Source organism: Echeneis naucrates, chromosome 14 (assembly GCF_900963305.1).
Source record: "Echeneis naucrates chromosome 14, fEcheNa1.1, whole genome shotgun sequence".
Classification (NCBI taxonomy): domain Eukaryota; kingdom Metazoa; phylum Chordata; class Actinopteri; order Carangiformes; family Echeneidae; genus Echeneis; species Echeneis naucrates.
The window spans coordinates 4,786,074-4,808,080 of record NC_042524.1 but is presented as its reverse complement, the minus strand read 5'-3'; the positions used below and the strand labels follow the sequence as shown (position 1 = coordinate 4,808,080).

Genomic DNA, 22,007 nt, shown 5'->3' with positions numbered 1-22,007 from the left:
ACAACTACACTTGTTTTGCTTAAAAAAAAAAAAAAAAAAAAAAGTAAAAAAAAAAAAAAAAAAAGTAGAACTTCACCGTTTATTGTGCACAAAATGACAAAAGAATGAAAGATGTAATGATTTTTGAACGTGGACTGACTTCCAAAAATCAAAGTCTTCGCAGTTCAAAGCAAGTCCTTGATTGCCTTGGTTCCACTGAAGGGTAAAACCGTGATGGGGGAAAAAAAGACAAACAAGTTATAACAATCTACAGCGCAAAAACACAACAAAGGTTGGTTTCTGTCTCTCAATAAAAATGTTATCAAGTATAAGTTCCTCTGAAGTTTTGTTCTTCCACGTCACCGGGCTTACTTCTGCCTCCAATGCGTCTGAAGAAGGATATAAGCCCGGAGCTGCTCGCTTGCCCGTCCACATTATTCCTCGCCTTACTGCGACGCAGAGGAGAAACTCCTGCGCCTTCTCCCATATTTTCTGTCCTAGAACCGGAGGAGAATGACCTTTGAGACATGCTCCTCTGGAACAAGTCCCCCAGGCGGAAACCTGACGCCGGAGATTGTCTAGTTTCATCCACGGAGGTGGACCTGAGGATCGGACCCTGCGAAACAGGTCTCTGATTGGGGGAGCACTCGGGGAGCGAAGCAGCGCCCCCAGATAGAGATGTTGTACTGTCTCTGTTGAGAAGAAAATTTCCTTCAGTCTCCCACACTCCATCCAGGTCATCTCCAGCCAACGGTGAAGACAGTCTTTGTTGGTGTGCTTGTCTGTTTTGGTTGGGGTCGTTTCTTTGTGGACAAGTGAAGGGGCTCAGGATCGTCCATGGGGAGCCCACATCCCCGTTGTGGGCAAAGAAGTAGTCTCTGGTTCTGGGCCGCGGGGTTTTTGGAGTAGCTGGAGAGTCTTGTGGTCTCTCTGAGCGCTGAGGAGTGAATGAAACTCTGTCCCCATCAAGGCTTCCTCTGCTGTTTTGGTAGCGAAGGACCTTCCTAGTTAGCTCACGCATTTTCTCAGTTTCCTCCTTGTTATCAGGCGTTTCTACTTTCGCTTTCTGCAGTTTGGGTTGCTTCTTCTCCGGCCTTCCCTGTTTAGAGGAGGGTGTATCCTCAGGGTTTTTCGCTGATGCAGCAGTCTGAGCACTGCGGCCAGTGGGGGACAGCATGTTCCTCCTACATCTGGCTAATCCCTCTGGAACTGTGGACAGGAAGCTGTGCAAGGCTGACTCCAAGCTGGCCGCCTCCCGATCAGGCTCAGTTGCCTTGCCGAACATGGTTGAGCGTCGTTTGGATGCAGTACGTATGCTCTCCTTCCGCTTGCGCCTCTGCTCTGCTGCCTCTCGCTCTCGGTTCTCCTACAGTCAGGTCAGGAGGACAGAGCTTGGTGAAATTCACGGTACTTCAAAATGAACAGCGAAAAGCTCCGGTAACTTCTGAGGAATCCTAACAATTCTGGAGTAACCCTCCAACACCAACCACGCGTTATTGAAAACTTTCTAGTCGTACCTGTACAGCTGTATCGAACCGCTTGCAAAATAAATGAAAGATGGAGCAGCACTCCTCCATTTTGAAGGTCACTGGGTCTTCACAAAAGTACTCGGCGACAGCATTGCACAGGGAATTCAGCTCCTGCAGGGAGGCTTCCATGTCTGCCAGCTTGGCTTCAGCTCGCTGAAATTTTGAAATATAAAAAGGGTATAAAGGCGAGGGATCCAACGCGAGCTCTTACAATATTAACTTCAATGGACAGGGAGAAACCTCACCATCAGGAATGTTTCCATCTGTTGCAGGATGGCAGGCTGTCTGCTGCTGTACAATCTCACTTCTTTGATCTTCTTCACCTCTTTCTCAAAGTCTGCAATAACCTCCTCTTTACAAATTCTATGGTATCATAACATAAATAATGATAAGATGCATTCAAAGAAACACAAAGGAGAAAAAAAAAAAAAAAATCACTAATCAATCAGTGATTTCACCATTAATGAGCAAAATAACAATAAGTAAAATATAAGATAGCCACCTTGATGCCATCCCGATGTGTTCAAGCTGGCTGGGAAAAGCCAGCAACTCAGAATCAATGTCCTCCGCTTGCTGTGGGTAGAAGACGAAGACGGGAGAGACAGTCAGTTACATAACAGCTCAGAGTTGTAACATCATAGCTGAGATGCAGCATCCTTTATGACCGCCTCACCTTCGCAACGTAGTGCATGAGATTCATGCCGGGCTTGTTGGCCTTGGTGTCTGCCAACTTGAGCAGAGATGCCATCCTGAAGCCGATGGCATTTGCACTGTAACCGCCCTGAGCAATATATTGTTTCAGTTGTCCATTCATCAGTATAATAAATTAAACGAAATCTTAAATATTATACATTGATGTGGGTAAAGGAAAGGAATGATTCTGAATGAAAAATACCAACAGCGTTCATGTAATTCCCAGCTTTTAGCACCAGCCGAATAACTGAGTGGAGGTCATCGCAGTCCAACAGCTCTACAAGCACACCGGACAGAGAGACAGAGACAAAGAAGCTCAACGTGAAAGCCAAATGGGGCCTGGGTGGGGCGGATCAGACCGAGATGGCAGCAGCTTTGGCAGACGTGTGTGAGATTACCATTAGCTGCTTTGGTCATGACACCAACAGAGTTCTTCACCTCCTCCATCAGTGGAAAGAATTCCTCCCTCAGCACCATCGCTTTCAGGCGTTCCTCATAGCTAAAGCAAAGATGAAAACAAAGCATCAGCTGCTGTCCAGTCGAGAGTTTCAGGCCTCTTTTTAAAGCCTACAGAGGTCTGTGTCGTGTGTATCTTCTGATAGAGGTAATACAGCATACTTCACCCAAAAGAGTAGACAAAAACTATTCTACACATTTTTTTAATAGATCAGGAAATAATGTTTTATGGTCTTAATGGTCTTACGGATCATGAAACTGTGTGTAAATCTTTTTTCATTTTATTTAGCTAAAGTGGCTGTACATGTGGTTAATCAACAGGCAATCAAATATCTCTAATGTTTTTAGAAGCAAATAAAATTTTCACCCCGGCATTTTGACCAGCTGCACCATGAACTGGTCGGCCTCAGGTAGCACAGAGAGGTCCCCCCTGAACGACAGCAGCTGCTTCGCCTGCACATTAACAGGAATTTTGATGACAATATTACATTCCCTGACACGAAAGCAAACCTTAAACCAAACAACCTGAACAATCAGAGCAAATGGAGAACTTCAAGTCAGTATAGAATACAATATCTAAATATAACACAGGAAGATACCAGCTTTTGATTATTACCTTTGCATGTTAACAAGATTTATTTTAGACATACAGGACCAATGAGGGAAAAATAAATGTGGTTACCTCACTTTCTTCAGGTAAAAGTTTACACAGCTCTTTTAGTTTGCCTGTTCCAAATCTGAGCCAGTTCCCTTGACTGATGTCCTGCACCAGATCTGTCACCGGCCTGCAGAGGGAGACAAAGGACAACAATAATAAACAGGTGCCATGATCCCATTACAATCGCCATCACCTGCTTAGTCACGGTAAATGTTTCCCTACCTTCCTGCTAGCACTGTCTTATATCATCCATCACAGTATGCTTTACAAACAGTTTCAGTTTCTGTCTGCTTTAAGAAAGCCGCCAGCTGGACTTAGTATCTTTACAATACTGGGTCACTTCTACTAAAACAGATTGAGAGTTTGACGTGTGCATTGTGTGCGGCAAGGTACTTGAAAGATGTATGAGTCATCTGCTCAGGGAAGGCATGTTGATGTGTTCATCTATAAATGCACACTGGGCAGCATACGATTCAAATACTTTTATCAAGTGCACTTGCAGAAAATGACGCAATTTGAATGCGGCTGCAGGAGACTGTTCTTCACTGCTGACACACATTCAGGGCATCTGATATTCAAAGTGACAGCTGGGTAAACTCTGGACTGAAAGTGACATCATTGTGATAAGCTTTCGACACGGCTCCAGTATCTGACAACTACCTCAAATGTGGTGACATTTCTATAATTTTAGCTAAGTGTGCATTACGGGAATAGAATTTGGATGTCTGACTGGAAACCTTTCAAACAATTATACAAAAATACAATTTTCCATTTCCCACCTTCTTTTACAGTCTTTGTTTGGTCTATTCACTAGAATCTCTAACTGTTGTTCAGCAGAAGAGACTATCAAAATGTTGATGTAAACAATTGATCCAGCTGCAGAAGGAACTACAGAGCTAGCTCAGGACACTAAACTTACTCACCAAACTCTTTCCAATCTTGCTGCACCACCTCACTAACTAGGACAGCACAATATTTTCTGTCATGTCTGTGTTAAGAAAACGAATTCTAATTATTAAAAGAAATGTGTCGCTCCATATGTTGCTTCTGCTCTAAAGTGATGTTTAAGGAGGGATTTCCATGTATTTGAATATGGTCCACTGAGATAAAGTGTCCGCCGACTGAGTAATGATTCGCACAATGGAAGCGGTTTTATATGTAATGAGCTCTATTTTGACTCTGTGTTTGACATGAAAGCATCTTCTTCTGAACGCTGCTTAGTGCAGTTAGTCCCACTGGAGCTGGAGTCATTGTTACGCATCATTTTCCCTTTGACATTTTACTCCGACTGCCGCCTTACCTCTTGAAATGCCTCAGGAAGATCCCAATATTCATGCTCCTTTTGGAGTCGAGGATTGTGACCTGAAAGGGGGGGTGGGAAAGGCATCACTGATGAAAGATGCCTCACTCCAGCCATATTCAGATGTAACAGGTCACATATTTGAGGAAGCAAAAACACTCCTGGTTCCCCAACAATAATACAATTAATGATGCACTTCCTACTTTTTGTGCTCATTACTTCCCCAGTGAGTGGATGTTTGTTTGGGCTACTTGCCCATAAAACTTTCAATCACTGTTATGTTTCGAATGTGAAACCTTTACCTGAGGTTCCTGTGGAAAGAGGTCCAAGCCATCACTGTTATTCAAACCCATGACCCTTGAAGTGCGTAGCGATGCCCGTTTGTCTACATGACTGAACAGCTCCTCCATGCTCCGAATATCCAGCACCAGATCCCTCTGAGGCCGCTTAGACGTCCAGACATTTAATGTCCCCAGGACGCGCTGTCTGGGGATAGTGTCCCAGTTCAGCTTTTTCATGGATCGCCTTTGGACATTACGAGAGCCAAAAGGAGAGGAAGCAAGAGGAGGTGGGGGAGGAGGAGGAGGAGGAGGCGGTGGTGGTGGTGGTGGTGGAGGAGGAGGGGGTGGTGGTGGTGGTGGTGCAGCAGCAATAACACACACGGATGGAGGCACAGCAGAAGATGCTTGGAGATTTGAATCCTCCTGAGCATCTGGCAGTGAAGGAGGAGACGAGTCTTGTGAGGAACAGTTTGGAAGAGACGTAGACTTTAAAATCAGCACTCCCTCCATCTGGATCTCTCAAATCCAAAGACGATGGATGGAAGTATCCCGATGATGGCCACTCAGATCTGAGGAGAAACAGCACAATATACATTAAAATGCATTATTTCAGACAAACAAGGTAGTTTGGCACTGATGAAAGTAGGTGTGCACTCGCTGCAACATCACCAGGAACAAGCTGTTTCTAATGTAATAGCTTCTCATTATTTCATAGCTCCAGATTAATCTTCTTCAGAATAAACACACACTACGCAATTTCTAAACATCAACATCACATTTAAGTAAAATATAAAAGGACTGAAACATTTTAGTACGATGCCTTAGTTTGTTAAGGCCAAAGTATATTTATAATTATGTATACAAAAGAAATGAAAAGATGAATAAACAACCAACTTTCTCCTGATCGTTTTGGGTTTTCTTTGAGTGATCTGTCAAAAGGTAGACACAATGTGTGCTCTTTTCAACTGCTACATTTGTACCAGCTCTGGTTGTTGCTCTTACACGAACCACCATTGAGAAAATGTCACTTTTCGGTGGTTCCTTTTTCCCAGCAAAGAAAAAAAAAAAAACCAAACTCCCAATTATACCTGACATTGTTTATTAGAGGCCTGTGGCGTATCCGACCCGGATGCATCTACCAAACTACCTACTCACACTGAAATGTGTTTGCTGCTGTTTATTTTGGTGACAGAAAAATAGCGAACAGTCAAAGCAGCCGAAATAAAGTGCGATGCTACAGAAACAGATCCAACTCGGTGTGATATTCTCATGCTGACATCAAAGCCTCTGACATTTTACTCAAAGTTGTTCTTTTTTTTTTCCCCCGACCAACAAGGCATAATTGATTTGACTTTTTTTTTTTTTTTTCGGTTACAGTTTTTCTGTCAGTGATAAATCGCACCCTTGTTCCTGACTCCAGTTTTACTCACCGTGCTGTTCCAATAAAACGATCTACCTGTCAGATAAATCCTCAGTCCGCTCTGCCGCCTCGTGTTTCTGCAGACTGTCTCAGTCAGTCTCATAAACAGCGTCACAGGTGCGGGCCGCCTCTCCACCAATCAGAGTCAAGTCCGTGTTCCGTGAGGACACGCCCCTTTACGGGAGGGGACCCTACAATATGGCGATCTAAAGAAATTTACCAACTTAGAACAGAAGAAAAGAAAAGATTGAATGTGCTGATTAGTGAGGTTAGAGTCTATCCATCCATCCATCTATTGCATTTAAAGCTATTTATTTTTATTTATTTATTTAGAGCTCGGCATATTTGCATTTAAAAATGTGCAGCAAACATTCATAACTCTGGCAACTTATGTGTGAATATGAGTGAAATGCTTTGCGTAGTGCACAATAAGGAAATAGGATTTAATTACACAGAATACATGAAGTCGATCGAGAGCAGGTCTTAAATTGTTAAGCGCGATCTCAAGTTCATAAAATCCTGTTTGACTGAAGTCAGATGGCTTCTGCTGCTGCTGGTCAGCCTCACATGCAGCACAAAGGAGATGAAAGAAAACAGTAAATACAGCCAGAGCATTTGAAAACGTGTACTTTTAATTTTGTTCCTTTGGGGTGGGGAGGGGGGGATTTTCAGGTCTTGAGAGAGGAATGGAGGCAGAACATCACATCAATCCATGACAGGACTTCATTAATCATCTTAAATGCCACTATGAGCAGTCATTCGCACAGTACAGTACACCAGCTCAACCTAGAAAATATCAGTTGTACACAAATAAAATATCTCATTTTTATAAATCTTCATTTTGGTGTAAGGGGGATGGAATTTCAAACGGGCAGGTTTGGAAAAGAGGAGTCACATTTTTGTTAATATTGCTGTGTGGTGGTCAAACAGACCAGGAGCTGGCCAGTCAAACTGCCTTTCTTGTCGTAAGTGAGGCCACTACAGGCCCTACAGCTGGAATAAAACACACCCAGTCGACACACGGACACGCAAGAATCCAGAAAACACAAATATTAAGCTTCCCATGGCAATCCTTGCAAGTGCAGCATCCAAAAGTGAACCCAAAAGCATGACCATATGCCAGTTCAAGCGAGCTAGCACGCAGAGAGGGCTGAGAGTAGAGCAACAATGCATCCACACATATCTGCAGCTACACTTTGGATCGCGGTCTGCCATGCAAATAGTGGAGAAAGCTGGAGGCTGAACACATTAAGCGATGGAGCGCTCCCCTCTGTTTCTGCAATTAAACGCAGCATGGGAAAACATTCATTATACTGGATTATCTTCATTTGACTTTACAGCATGTTCTTCCTATCAGTCGGAGAATCCTTCTTTTCTTTGCGAGTACATCAGTAACACATTCGGTTAGACTGAGGCATCTTTTCATGTACATAATTGTGTCGTCCGCAAATTGCTTAAATGTCATCGTCGCGTACTGAGGAATTAGCACAAACCAGAAGTTGCACTGTGCAAAACGTTGACTCCAACAGATGAACACGTACAGAAGACATAATAAATACACTGATGCATAAAAATTCTACTTTACATTTGTACGGCCACGTGACAATGGCTGCTCTTAATTGTCCACAATTCATGATTGTTTGCTTCTGTTAGGCTGAGACATTGTTCCAGTTAAAGGAGATAAAGATGAATCATGAGTGTTACCCCAATCACCAACTACTAAATTAGACAATTTTATGTTGAAATACTACAGCTAGTGATATTAAACAGCTACAATAATCTTCAGTGTGAAGAAAAGTAACCGTAGACAATTATATTCTGCTTCAAAAGGACTGGAAGATAAGACCCCAAGATGTCAACGACATCTTAACTTTCAAGAATCAAATAAACTTTCAACAAATCCACAATTCAATGCATCATATCAATGTGAAGTCCTTGTAAATACACTTCAATGATGGAGTGAGTCAGTTCAAGTTTGTTGGATCTCAACAGACTGGCATGCCGATCTTACAGGCCACTGTGAGACTGAAACAAACAGTGTTGATTAAATAAATTAAACATGAAAACAGCAAGGGTCATCATTCAATCATCACCCCCTGTAAATTCTCTTTGGGTAAATAAATTGCTATTTATGAACACTCAAACCAGTGTAACTTCAGGAAGCTGTGGAGGATTTTCTGGTAACGACAGACTAAACTCTGCAGCGTTTGCAGAATAAAAACCAGCACACATTGTCCTCATCACAGGCTGTCCTGCTCAGTTGGCCTCAGAGTGAACTGATATAGATTATTGGGAAAAAAATAAAGTGATGATGGAGAAATTAATCAAGTGCTAAACTAAAAATTTAGCTAAAAAAAAAATAAAATAATAATAATAATTTGAAATGCACAATGATTTGAATGTGCATGTTCCTTTCCAGTGTACCACACAGATCCCCTTCATGTCTTCTTTGAGTTTTTTTTCCTGGACTTACAGTAGATCATACATAAGGAGGCACAGGAAGAGAGTGATGAGGTTTGGAAGTGTGTCATGTTTGGTTACATCTGAAATGTATACAAACGGTTTTTAGTATTTTTTCCTTCACTCTGTTGCTAAGGTGGTGTGGGGTTGATGTTTTAGTCAGAGCACTGGGAGCACTTGAGTACAACAATGGCCATAGGAATGACTAACACAAGCGCACACAGCAAAACAGTGTCGAGATGGTGGGATTCAGGTAAATTATGGAGAGGGAAGGAGAGAAGGAACAGTTTATCTGGGAACAAAGCACAAGGAGAAGATTAGAGTGGAAAAAAGAGGAAGTTGGGGAGAGAGGCACTAATAGCCCCCTGACTGTTCATGAAACTGGCCACATTTGTTTCCTGCTGCATTTAGCCCATTTATCAATAATACCCTGCAATCCATCGGTCCGATCTTCTCTCATCTGTCCACTCATTCAGCCACATGCTTATCTCATATCTTCATCCACCCAATTATCTGTGAGTTTCCCTCGTTAGTGGTCCTCTGTAAGTTGGGGGTTTCAACAGGTAACAGGTGGAGGCGGTCAAGAGGGAGGCTGCAGGAGATACAAGCAGACCCTCTCATTGCTCCTCTAACCAGGAGGGCTTGTCGGCCCCTGGAGGCCTCAACTTTATGTTGAACTGCTTCAGCGTTTGCTCCAGCTGCTGCTGGTTGCCAGCGAAGTATGCTGAGATGGCATTATGAAAGAGCAGGAGCTGCTTATGCATCACCTTCACCTGAGAGACGGAGACAAGAGGTTTTAAGAATTCAGTGTGTGCATTTTATCAGAAAACAAAAACTGTGACTCAGCGTTGATATAGTCTTTTGCACTTCAAAGGCTGATGATGAAACAGGTCTGTCCTTCAAACTAACCTTATTCTCCTCCAGGAACTTGAGTTTGATGGTGACATCTGAGCGGAGGCGTTCATACTTGTCCTTATGCACTTGGTACTGCTGCTGAGCAGCATCTATACGGGCCATGGCAACAGCATCCCTTGGACCCATACTCAGTTCCTCCAGGTCTGACCGATAGGCATCAAACTCCAGTCTATGAACAAAAGCAAAGAACAAAACACTGAATTTATCAAAAAAGAAAAACTAATTTCAGCTTCATCTTTAAGAAAACCTCGATCCCATCTGCTCCCATGTTAGTAAATTAGTCCATTTATCTGTTTGAAAGATTTTATCATTATGATTTATTATTATTAATTTGGACTGGAAAACTACATTTTAAATTATTTCAAGCCTGGTCACTTGAGGGAAGCAGAAACAACTTAGGAACACAACATTATCACCTTTTAAGGCTGATCCGGTGAACGAGTTAATTACTTATTTACACAACCAGAGTCAGTTTTTGGCACCCAATATTCAGAGTTTTCTGTGCTCTTGAAATAGAGGACACATATGGTCCTTTAAAAGCTACACGCTCTACAGTGTTTACCAGCGAGTCTCCTCCTGCGGCTGTCTGAAGTTTGGTGCTGAGCAGGTTGTGTAAAGTGGGTTTTTAGACCAAACAGTGAAGTAACTGGTCAGAAACATTGAGCTGAAACTCTCTATAAATCTCCAAGCAATTCAGATTCAGATTTCTGTGCTCACTCTTTGTCTAAATCTTTTCAATCCTCATATGAAGAGATTCCATTTAGTTTTTTTTAATGGAATGAAAAATGTCCTTACCTGGCATTTTCATACAACTTGATTGTCATCAAGGTGTCCTCCATTGTCTTGTTGACTAGTGTGTTGATGCTGGACACAAAGAAGTTAATAGCACCAAGTAGAGTCTCCCCATTCTTACACAGCAACTTCTGCGTCTCTGCATTGTAACCAAACTCATCCTAGAGAAAACAAGGCATTAATAGGGAAGGTATTAATTTTAATTGCCGCTGACATTAATGCTTTAACATGTCACTTTTTGTTATTCAGCTTTTAAGATGCAGAGTGTTTAGGGTGATATAAAGGTGACATAAAAACTAAATAAAGCCATTCTGAGGCCTCACCCGTAGCTCTGGAGATTTCTGACTGAGGTCAGCAAAAGTGTCCCCCAGTGCATGCTGCGTCTGTACCATGTTGTAGAAGTGGTTGGTCAGTGCTCGAGCCAGTCGCAGCACGTTCTCATATTTCCTTTTAGTGTCTCTCAGCACTTCGATCTGGGCTTCCAGTTCCAGGTCCACAGTCCGGGAACCCCGACCAAAACGCTCCGAGATCATTTGCTTTGTACACTGAACCAATGAGGAACACGCACAAACCCATCAGCAACACAAAGCATTTCCTTTCTGGGACTTGAGAACAATTCAAAAAGACATGAGGAGAAGGAGATCCAGAAGATCCTCAAGAACACACAAAATATAGAAACTACAAAATAGGATTTAATCATAGAAATTACCATCAGTTCACAGTTTCACTTTCAGTCTACATTACAGGCACCTTGTAAGTGTTAAGACCCCACTTCTTCATTGTTTCTAGTTTTTCCACAGCCACCCCGCGGGTCACTTCTTCTGCCGTCATGGATGAGCTGCTGCTGCTGTGGTGCATGTTGGGACCTAAGTGATACAAGCCAAAGGTACAAACAGTGAACCACAAATACATTCAGGCAGACAGGAAGTTTTACCCTAGAAAAAAAAAAAAGGCCAAGTAGAGAACCCATTACCACTTAAGGCTGCATTTAAACAGTGCTGTTTTCAGTAAAGAAATCTGCCACCACCAACCACTAACCCTTAAACCAGCATGGAGCATGCAGAGCAGTTTTGGTGAGTGAGCAGCAAGAATGTACAGAGAATGAAAAATTAACAGGATATATGGGAAAATGTGGGGGAAACAGCTTTCATGTTCTTTTAATTAAACTGTGATGAAAGGTGAGTACTTCGGCTCACTGCTAAAACCTCGATCTGTTTAGGTATTGATGTATAACCAACGCAGAGCCTTTTGAATATTTGTGGGCCCACGTTCTCCTCTCCAGTACCTTGGTATTCATGTGATTGGTCTGTTAGGCGGTTGACGGCACTGCCCGGGGGAACACTACTTCGCCTGGACTTCATACGCAGGTCTGTGACAGTGGATGATGGGTGGTTGCAAGGCAGGATAAGGATGAAGTAATGGTTTGGGTGAGTATGAATTAGGGTAGGGTGTGGGAGTGTGTGTGTGTGTGTGTGTATTTATATATAGGGAATGATTTATTTTTTTAGGATCAGGATTTAAAATGATAGTTGAATATATCAGGGTTTGGAAGGATGAATAAGCATGCCGCAAAAAAGGAATGATAATGTAGGAGAGATGTCAGGAAAAGCAGGGAGACGCAGAAAAGACAGAAAAGTAGGAAAACAAAAGGAAGAGGAGGAAGATGAAGAGCATGTAGGAGGGAGTTGTGCAAAGAAGGTGGAGAACAAAGATAGACAAGTACAAAGATGAAAAGACATTTATTTATTGCATGACAATCTGTGAACAATGCAGTAAAATGAGTGATGGTGAAGATGGAGGCAGTCTGAACTGCAGCAGGACTGAATACTGTGATACTATATAAACTGGATCAGTCTTTTATTAAATGGCAATAAAAAAACCACTGCCCAAAGTGAAATTGCGGAGTCTGAGAAGTAGACATATATTGACGCAATATTATCTGACTTTTAATACTGATTTTTCAGGGTGCAAATACCCAGGAAGATGATTTCTGTTTCCTAAAGAAAACAAAAATGTGTGGGTGTATTGAAGGGTGAGTGAGTAACCCCAGAAGGAACCAACAAAAAATAGAAGAATAATATGTTGGGAAAGGAGCAGCAGGCAGAAATAAGTTTACTACCCCTCACTCCTCTGAAAAGAAAATATTTGATACAGAAGGACAGAAAAGCTGAGAAGTTCTCAGCTATTTAAAAAGGTCATACTTTGTAGGAAAAGAACCTTTTTCCAAAATGAAATTATAAAAATATTCAGTCACATTTTGTGTGCTGTAGGTCTTGTTTCTCCAGTGCACAAAGACTGGCTCTTTTAGATTTCGTAAAAATCTAGCACTGTTAAAAATCTTCCTGTCGCATTTTGGAAACAAGCTCTCCATTATTAATAATAATTGGGTCTAAGGAGCCACCTAATCCTGTAACTGGGATCCTTTTGTTAAACTTTGCATTGTAGCGCACAGCAGGGCCTGAGAGGGAGAGAGCAGCACAGAGATGCAGATATATTAGTCAAATAAAAAGCAAGATGGAGCTACCAAACTGTTGAAACTGTGTAGAGTTATGTTGTGAAATCAGCACCTTGAACTAGATAGAATGAGGTAAATACGTCAGTTGCAAATATATTCTATCAAATGTATTTGTCATTCAGTAGTTTCCTTCCTTTCACCCAAACAGTTGAATATAAGGATGAGGTGAAACATGAGTATTAGTGGGCTGTAACCCTAATAACCCATAACAGCTGATTTCTTGACCCGATGTGGATTCAAAGCCACTTCCTGACATTCAGCAACACTGATGTATTTGATAATGAAATTGTCTTTCAGTCCTGTGGAAAGTTATCATGGTCATACCGATCTTTGGTTGTAAAAACTGAGCAAACACTGCACTCACAAAAGTAATCTATGAGGAATATGTACTTCAAACATGTTAGATGGGTCAACATGACTCCTTGGGCCAGGTTAACCTGTTAATGCTGGACCAGTCTGTTTTCTTCACTCAGGTCCACTGATAAAAAAAAATGCAAATAGTTGATATTACAATTATATATATATATATATATATATGTTTTGTTTTTTTTTTGTTTTGTTTTTTAAACAGAGTTCAGTCAACATGTCATTATCAAAATATTTAGGTTCTCACAGTTGCTGAATAAAAACAGTGTACAGTAGTTAATCATTCACTACACCATCCTGTTTATCCCATTTCTGCACATGAGGCTGCATCATCTGAGTATTTAACCAGAGAGAGTGGAGAGCAGCACTGGGGATGAATCTGCTCAAACTGACAAATAATTACTGTGAATTAATTTCAGTATGATCTCACAAGAAGACCGACAGGAAGTCTGAGGGTTCAAACACTCCATGGGTCTCTGAAGTCACTCACTGAAAAACATCTGAGTCTGAGATGGAGCACAGCGGATGGAAGAAGTCAAAAATCAGAAAGCAACAGGATGGCTGAGGAAGATGCTGGCAAGACAAATGAGTGAGGGACAAAAAGTGAAGTAGGACCCTACCTTTGATTGAGCTGGTGGGGATGATACCCTCTGCTGTTCCTCCATAACCTCCTGATACAATGCTAGTCTCATTTAGATTGGGCCCCGATACCATCACCTGCTGTAGGTCCTGCAAAGTTTAAACGGTGGAAAAAAAACAAAACAAACAAACAAAAAAAAAAAAAAAAAACACACACACACACACCAACCAATCAACCAACAAAAAAAACAAAAAACAAAAACACAAAACAGAAGGACAAAGGGAGGGGTTTCGGGTGGGTTGGGGTGGGGATACGTAAACAAGGGATTATGACTGAGTGTTGCATTCAGACAGTGCAGACAATGTAAGTTTAAGGCTTATTCACTAGAGGGGGACAAACACTTCTGTGTTCAGAGGTACACACAATCTTCAGGCATTGTCTTGCTTCAGCTACTTATCTGGAGGCCCAACAGGGAAAAACGATAAAGTCTGCGAAAGACAGAAAACACACCGCTGTGTGTGCAATCAATAATTAACCGAACTAGGGATTTCAGCTGCTGTTCTTCTGCTGTGATGCTGTTGAGAAAGTAAGCAAAAGGAGGCTTATATAGCAAAGCTGTCACAGACTTCTGAGTCTAAGCCGAGCCTGGGCTGCGGTGATCTATACAGCAGGAAATGCTCAAACAAACTATTTTCTCCTTCCAAAATAATCACCATCACAGGCTGCAGCAATCACACTGGGGGGACCGAGCTATGAGCCACATGATCCATCTTGTGTGTTTACTTTAATTAAAACTCACTGCTTTCTTTTGTCTGCCTTCCTGCTTGTGTATCAGCTAGTGAAGGAAAAAAAAACCAAAACAAAACAAAACACATTGGTGAGGGATTTATGGAAAAAAGGGAATATCTGGCCTGAACAGATTTACTCACTTTGGTTTGAATTTTAGTCACTCCTGAGCTGGAAGCAAGGCTCTTATTTCATTTGCTACAATAGCAATACATAGTGATTCAACCAAAGGCAAAGAGGAATATTGTCCATTGAGAAGTGAATTGGGAGGATCGTATGTAGGGCACTTCCTGGAGCATTGGGTTTGGACTCCAAAAGTAACATTGTGACAAGGAAACTACTGAAGGGAGGAAGTTATTTCCTTGTAAACAAACACCCAAAGTATGTGTGATAATGACAAGAAGGAAGTCAAGATACAGTTTGTTACTTTTTAGAGGTCAAATAGCATTTGCTAATTATCTCTCCTTCAGGGCTTTCTCTGCTTGTTGCGACAAACTTAATATTGTCCTGAGTCTCTTGCTGTAAATACAACTACAGCTCTGCACAATCAAAACAAAAATGGCAAACCAAAGACACATCAGCAAAACACAGCATTAGTATGACACATTGATTATTAGGATGTTGCCATGTTTTGTTTTGTCAACCAACACCTTCCAAAAAGAAGAAAAAAAAAAAAAAAAGGATGACACTCTCACATCACCCAAGGAAAGACACAAACACAGAAAATCTAAGCTATGTTAGCTCATTTGATAAAATAGAAACTAGATAGTTTTGAATTGAATAATCAGAAACAGTTTTTTGTGTGAGTGAAGTAGCTGCCAGCTATGTTTCTCTTGAAACATGTCCAGTTTGAGAGACGGTGTACATCTGGAGTTAGTAGGAGCCAAGTTATCAGACAGAACTACTCAGGCTGCACAGTGGTTTGGCATGAAATCCAATATCTGGCATTTTGTGAAGTAAACCAACAATGCAAGGTAATGTCACATGAAGTCAAACCACTGAGCAGTGCTACACACTGACAAGGACACACACAAACAAATGCACAAGTGGCCTGCTCACCCTGGTGCCTCTGGGGGTCCCTACCTTCTCATCTAAGCTCCACTGCAGCTTTACAGCCTGCACAGAGATGGAGGAAGGGGGAGGGGGGGAGGGGGGGAGGGGGGAGGGGAGGTCGACAAACACAACAAGAAAAACAACAACAAAAAATAAATAAAAACAAAAAATAACACAAAAAAGGAAGAGACAAAAAGAAACATCTGTGACTAAAATCATGAAACAAGATAGAATGATGTAAAAAGAAATGATTGTAATGTCCACAGACACTGGGGATGTAAGATGGAGAGCAGTGATGACTGATATCACAGCAGCCCAGGTCATGCATCATCATTTAACTCAAAGTTTCAAGTGGATCCTCTCATCCACAGGGTGGACATGTTATTCTTCATGTTTTCATATGCAAAGCATTTCTACAGCTTTGCCATGATATTACTCCATCACTGTCTGGATACAGATACAGTAAAACTGATTCAACATTATAAAAATGAATATATTCATTTACAAGACAATTCACAGACATTAAATGTGACGTAAACCTTAAGGGGGAGTAAAAAACACACAGAAAAAAAAAGAAAAGAGTACAAATACAGGCATCCACGAAAATGCCAAATTTAAGAGCCTAAACTTCAGGTACCATTTATCCAATTCAAACTGGGTCATGTCAGGAACATCCAACTGACACTCATCAGAGGAAAAGTACCAATTTTCCGCAGCTTACAATCAGTTTTCTGCCGTTCTACTGCATGGACGCGGAACCAACAACCAAAAAAACATCTTAAAAAGACGGACAAAACCTCCATTCATTAGAGATCTGCCTCATGCTGTGGCATCTGTTCAGTGTGGGAGAACACTGACGCAGACATTGATCCCTCCCTGGACGCCTTGTGGACATGCAGCCTGTTCTCTAAGATGAAGGAAACTACAGAACCATTGAGTCATCATAAAATAACTCTGGTAGAAGCATATTTGTTAACTTATAATACCGTTCTGTCTGTTTTTGTACAGAAGTATCAAAAACTCAATGCTGTAGCACGACCAATAGAGAGCCACAAACCATTATTCTTTGAATATAACGCTGCCATTCAAGGAGTGCCCTCCAAATTAACAGCACAAGTACTCACCTATGAGTAACTGTGCCAACAATATAAGATGCTGCTGAATTCACACCAGTGATCCACTGTGATGCCTCTGATGCTTTTTGCCAGCATGCTGTGGGCAGTTGTCGCTGTCAAACTGCCAGCAGCCAGACATGTTCTGACATGAGCGTGATGCCACAGCATCTGAAGCTAGACATCTGTTCCTTCCTAACCTGCCAATCTTCACCTCTGTGTGCTGCTGCAGCGTCGAACCAAGTGTTGCACAGCAGATATCAATCTGATTTCAGAGAGCTTTCACCCAAGGACAAAGCACAGCCAGCTTCACTGCCAGATTAATTACAGAGTTGCCATGACAACTGGTTAATACCCAGCACTTAACGGTGAGGCCAAACACATACGTGAACACATTAAACTGAATTGGCCGCACCAAGGGGTTTTAATACTTCACTGTTCATGTTTGGGGAAAAGGCTGGGTTTTCTTTTACTACCTGAGTGGAGTCACATAGTTCAGTGAGCAAATAATAAAATTGCTACCTGTGCTTCCAACAGGATCTTCAGTCTGTTTGTCAAACAAGGCGTGCCCTGAGAGGCAGGAAAAATCAACTTACTCCTTCTGACTGTACTGTTATTTCATTTTATCTCAGTCTGACCAAGACACACCTGAAAATGTAGTGGAGACAAAATGTGTGTTCAAACGCAGAGCAGGAACTTCTGGGTTCAAATGAGGCACAGAGTGCTTATTCTTTCTGTAAATACAGTTTCTGCGGTCTTAGCTTTCCAGTTTCACACCTTATTTTCATAGTTAACCAAATACATCAAATGTCTCTGTTTGCAGCCCCCAACGCGCAGCCGCATTATTGGGCGAAACTGGTTCCCAAGGAGACATCTGGACTCCTACAGCTGATTTCCCAGTAGGGGAAAGTCTCTTTGTAAGGAAACAAGCACTTCTGGCGGCATATGACAGGAAGCAGCTGGAAGACAGCTAAAGATGGTCACTCTGCTCAGTTCAATACAGATATATATGCTAACGAAAGACATGTGCATGTACGGAGAGATATTGCTGACAAACAGAGTGGTACTGTAATGTGAATGGCATGAAAAGACTCGGCGCAATTAACTAATCTTGTGATAGCTGAGAACAATACCAATCGCCATTATGTCAACTTTGAACAAAGTGAAAGGCACGCCTTTATCCGCCATACTGTGCTCAACCAGGAGCAAAAACCCTGTAATGACATCAACTGGTTGACATAAGGAGGTTTGATTCTCTTTGTGTGCTCCCATGTGGATGATACAGCATAACCCTCAGGAATATTATTGTACCGACAGGAGCATCATCAAATGAAAGCTATTATTAGAGGTTTCTTCAAAAGTAAAGTCAGACAAAAATATTTAGGTGTTTGATAGAAGAATTGACTTCACAATTCATCTTACACTTAAAATGGCACAAAATCCTTACACTAAACCCCCATGAACACACACATACACACACACAAAAAAAAAACAAAAAACCACTGAGGAATAAATGACAGCTTTTTGTACTCAGCTCTGTTTGCTGCAGTTTTGTTGTATGCAAATTATCTTTTTTTGGCCTTGGATCACATGATAGAGAAAACAAACAGTTTGCATGTTTGTCCCCTTGTGTAACACCTTTAAATAGGTAAATAACAACTATGCACAGTGTCTCAAAATGTTACACACACACACACACACACACTCAGCTGATACATTAGCCACAACCCACCTGTTCAAGGCTGTCGTCCTCTGGTAGTGTCCCTGTGTCGCCATTACTGTTGATAGGAATTTCCATGGTTGCAGCTTTACTCATAATGCTGTCTGTCATAATGCACTATTTCTGGGAGTAAAAGGGGGGAAGAGAGAGAGAGATAATGTTGGGATAAAACAATGTGCTATGTGTAAAGAAAGTGAAGGAGGCAGGAATGGAAAAACAGTAAGGCTTTAATTTTGCTGTGAAGAGAAGACCAAAGAGCGTAGTAAAAACAGCCAAGTCATTTAATGGATGGGAATATGATTACCACAAACAATCGAGGAGGTGGGTTTCAAAGAGCAAGGCTACCACTCTGCATAAAAAACAACGGATATACGAAAGCCCTGTGCACCAGGAGCCACCACTACAGTGAGCTGTCCTGCTGAAGTGGACACTCTACTCAATTAAAAAGGCTGCATGTTGGCAGCACCCACAGCCCTAAAAATCCCCCAACAAGAGAGAAGGCAGGAAAATGTGAATGTCAATATAGTCCACCTGTTTATGTTATGACACATAAATGTTAACATCTGGCAAATCACAGAAAATAGCATGTGTTTTGTGTTCAAACTAAAATAATGAGCTTGTTTAATTCACTCCAACAATGATCAAAAGTAGGGAGTGTACACTGTGGGTGTGTGTGTGTCAGATGATTATGTGTGAGAAGTTATCATGGCAGGCTATAGCTAAGGTTAAACAGAGTAACATAAATCCAGCATATTGCAATAACTTCACACATGGTTAAGAAAATTGATTCCTGATTTGTAGATTGTGTGAGTTTAAAATACTCAAATCACTAAGAGAGGCTTCAGGCTGATGCCCAACGTTGTCACTCTGCAGCGATTGCTTTAACTATAGTCACCTCTTATCATACAAAAACTAACTCACTAATTAGAATTCACTTTTACAAAGTAGTTCAATTCCCCAACTGCACTTGCAATTTCCCCACAGTGGGACAAATACTGGAATTTGAATGTGACCACGATTTTTCTGCTGACACATCTGCTGATCTCCATTAATCTACTACTGGTCTATAAATATTTTAACCTTATTTAATGTCCAATCTAATGGGGCCTTGAAATACCGTATAATGTTTAAATGCCACAGTGCAAAGCAAGCTGTACCGTATATGTTGTATTCTAGTAATGACTGTATGGAAAGACAAAAATATGAGCTGTATGGAAGTCACTGGCTGGCATCAATGTCACTGCTGCATAAAGGGACGTATGAGTAAGACTTGTTTACTTTTGCTCTGACCTCGCCTGAGTGGCTTTTCCATTAGAAATGCACACTTTGCCACGCTGAGCCCAGTTCAATTCCAGGGAAATGACTCTCTGTTGACTTTAGCCAGCAGAAGAAAGACAGACTTCTCTTTCCACAAAATACTGGATACCTGTCCATGTAAAAATCTAACATGTAGTATGAAGAAGAAATCTACTTATCACTGTGATATTTTACATTTAGGGAGGACTTCATAGACTGAGGAACCAAATCTGCTGCTTTGCATGAACTAGGCCCTGGTCCAGCTACAGTATTTCGTCCTCAGTAAGTGCCTCAATCCACTAAAGTATTTTGGGCTCTCAGTCTTATAACTTAAGGCAGACTGAATCAATGAGAGATCAGTTTGAACTGAGAAATAATTGTTTATCATATTCATCAGCAGTCTATTATAAGACAAGAGCAGCATCAGAAATAACCCCAACTATCCGCAGAGTGGCTGCATAAGATAGGCCAAAAAAAAATGCTTTGATAATTACTATTAAATCAAGTTCAATTCAAGTGCACTGTGATAAAATTGAACTGAATGATGAACATGTAGCATCTGACAGAAATAATGGTGACATGACTGATCCCATTGAACTGACAGGTGCACCAGCACAGGTGTAGTTATTCCCCCAGCAGCAGGTAACGCTGGTTCGGCCTCCGGTCGGTTCAATACACCCGACATAGTGTGGGGAGTTAAAAAAAACAAAAAAAAAACAAAACTCCTGATTTGCTTTCATTCATTTTGTTCAAAAGGTAATGTATTTCAGGCTGGAAAATAATTACCTAGCAAAAAAATAAAAAAAGGCCTGCCTCCAGTTAACACATGCAGCTGTTCAGAGGAAGCTGCTTTAAAATAACAATAACAACAACAACAGTAATAATAATGATAACAATGATAAAAGAGTGAGTTCACCGTGCAAAGACGGCTGGAAAAGAAACGACATTAAACCGAGACACAAAGCAGCGGGGTCGTGAGCAGACGGTTTGACTTACGGTGCCGAGTTCCGTCGTTCACTCGGAGATGTTCGGGAAGCTAACGAGCTAGCAGGCTAACGCCAGCGCATCCCAGTTCGTGAGCGGCTCAAAAGAGCTTTTTTTTCCCCCTTTATCGGGCCGAGGAAATAATTTAAAAAAGGAAAACTCCCCACCTGGGATAACACTGCAGGGTCCCTTGGTTTAAGGATATTTTGATGACATAACAAGGTGAGGTGCCTGTTCTGCCTGAGCCTGTGCTGCGGACTCTCCTCGTAAATAATCCTCTGCCTCCTTCTTCTTCTTCTTCTTTGGGAGAAGCGTTACGCGGAAGTGACGTCATCACACAATTCGTTTCGCAGACGCGCTGGGAGACGAAGATCGTCCGTTGACCGCAAGATAGCTCCCTCCTCCCGAAAACGAAAAAGGACGCTGCCTGCAGAAAGGTTATATATATATACTTGCTAGTTATAGCAAGTGGTCAAACTGCTTGTACCTGCTAAACATCATTACACATTGAAGTTGAGGTTACACCCATGTCTGCATAATTACACTTCCGAGTAGTAAGTTAATATAGCTCAATTTTTTAGGGGTGTTGAGTCCCTCCCAGAAACATTAGTGTAAGGTGTGTGTACTCATGCATGTATTGCTTTGAGGAAGCGAAAATCACTGATGAAGGTGCTAAATGAAGGCTTTTTTTTTTTTTTTTTAAAGGAAGTTTATGTAAAGATAGATACACAAAAACCAGCAATACAGTTCAGCTGTTTTGTGGCCCCTTTTATTTTTTCCACCACAAAAGGCCCAGAAACAATCGACACAGGTATTGTATGCTGGTTTTATCACGATTACAGATAAGAAAAATGAGCTGGCATTCTGAAAGTCTGACATTCTTTCCCATTTGAGTAAGTGGCTACAAAATGATGATAAGAAGGTTTGCTCCTTGATCTGCTGCACACTGGAAGCCTCAGACACCTTTGAAGAACTTTATAGCTCATTAAGGCCATTGTGAGCAGAATATGAAGGATAGAATATTACAGCACATGCTGGATATCCTGCCTTCACATTCCTGATTTGTGCATTAGGGAATAATAACAGAGGCACAGTTGACAGAAACTCTAAAT

At 41.5% G+C, this 22,007-nt stretch overlaps 2 protein-coding genes across 4 annotated transcripts; both read right to left on the bottom strand.

The window, feature by feature from the left end:
• Positions 1–82: 82 nt before the first annotated feature.
• On the bottom strand, positions 83–6,392 carry fhdc3 (FH2 domain containing 3). The gene is made up of 12 exons (XM_029519873.1): positions 6,327–6,392; positions 4,918–5,465; positions 4,616–4,677; positions 3,340–3,442; positions 3,025–3,110; positions 2,600–2,700; positions 2,408–2,478; positions 2,182–2,289; positions 2,011–2,081; positions 1,754–1,871; positions 1,497–1,661; positions 83–1,345 (listed from the first exon to the last, which is right to left on the bottom strand). Exons 2-12 carry the CDS (start codon positions 5,404–5,406, stop codon positions 302–304), a joined length of 2,418 nt encoding a protein of 805 aa, XP_029375733.1. The 5' UTR covers positions 5,407–5,465; positions 6,327–6,392; the 3' UTR covers positions 83–301.
• Positions 6,393–6,936: 544 nt separating this feature from the next.
• Positions 6,937–21,181, bottom strand: arfip2b (ADP-ribosylation factor interacting protein 2b). Of its 3 annotated transcripts, XM_029519629.1 has the most exons (10): positions 20,908–21,181; positions 18,628–18,738; positions 13,985–14,093; positions 12,885–12,941; positions 11,769–11,852; positions 11,234–11,349; positions 10,807–11,028; positions 10,487–10,644; positions 9,686–9,860; positions 6,937–9,549 (listed from the first exon to the last, which is right to left on the bottom strand). In XM_029519629.1, exons 2-10 carry the CDS (start codon positions 18,724–18,726, stop codon positions 9,394–9,396), a joined length of 1,176 nt encoding a protein of 391 aa, XP_029375489.1. In that variant the 5' UTR covers positions 18,727–18,738; positions 20,908–21,181; the 3' UTR covers positions 6,937–9,393. The 3 variants fall into 3 exon arrangements, with proteins under 3 accessions (XP_029375489.1, XP_029375490.1, XP_029375491.1); XM_029519630.1 differs by lacking the exons at positions 11,769–11,852; positions 12,885–12,941 and adding an exon at positions 15,790–15,846; XM_029519631.1 differs by lacking the exons at positions 11,769–11,852; positions 12,885–12,941.
• Positions 21,182–22,007: the final 826 nt, after the last annotated feature.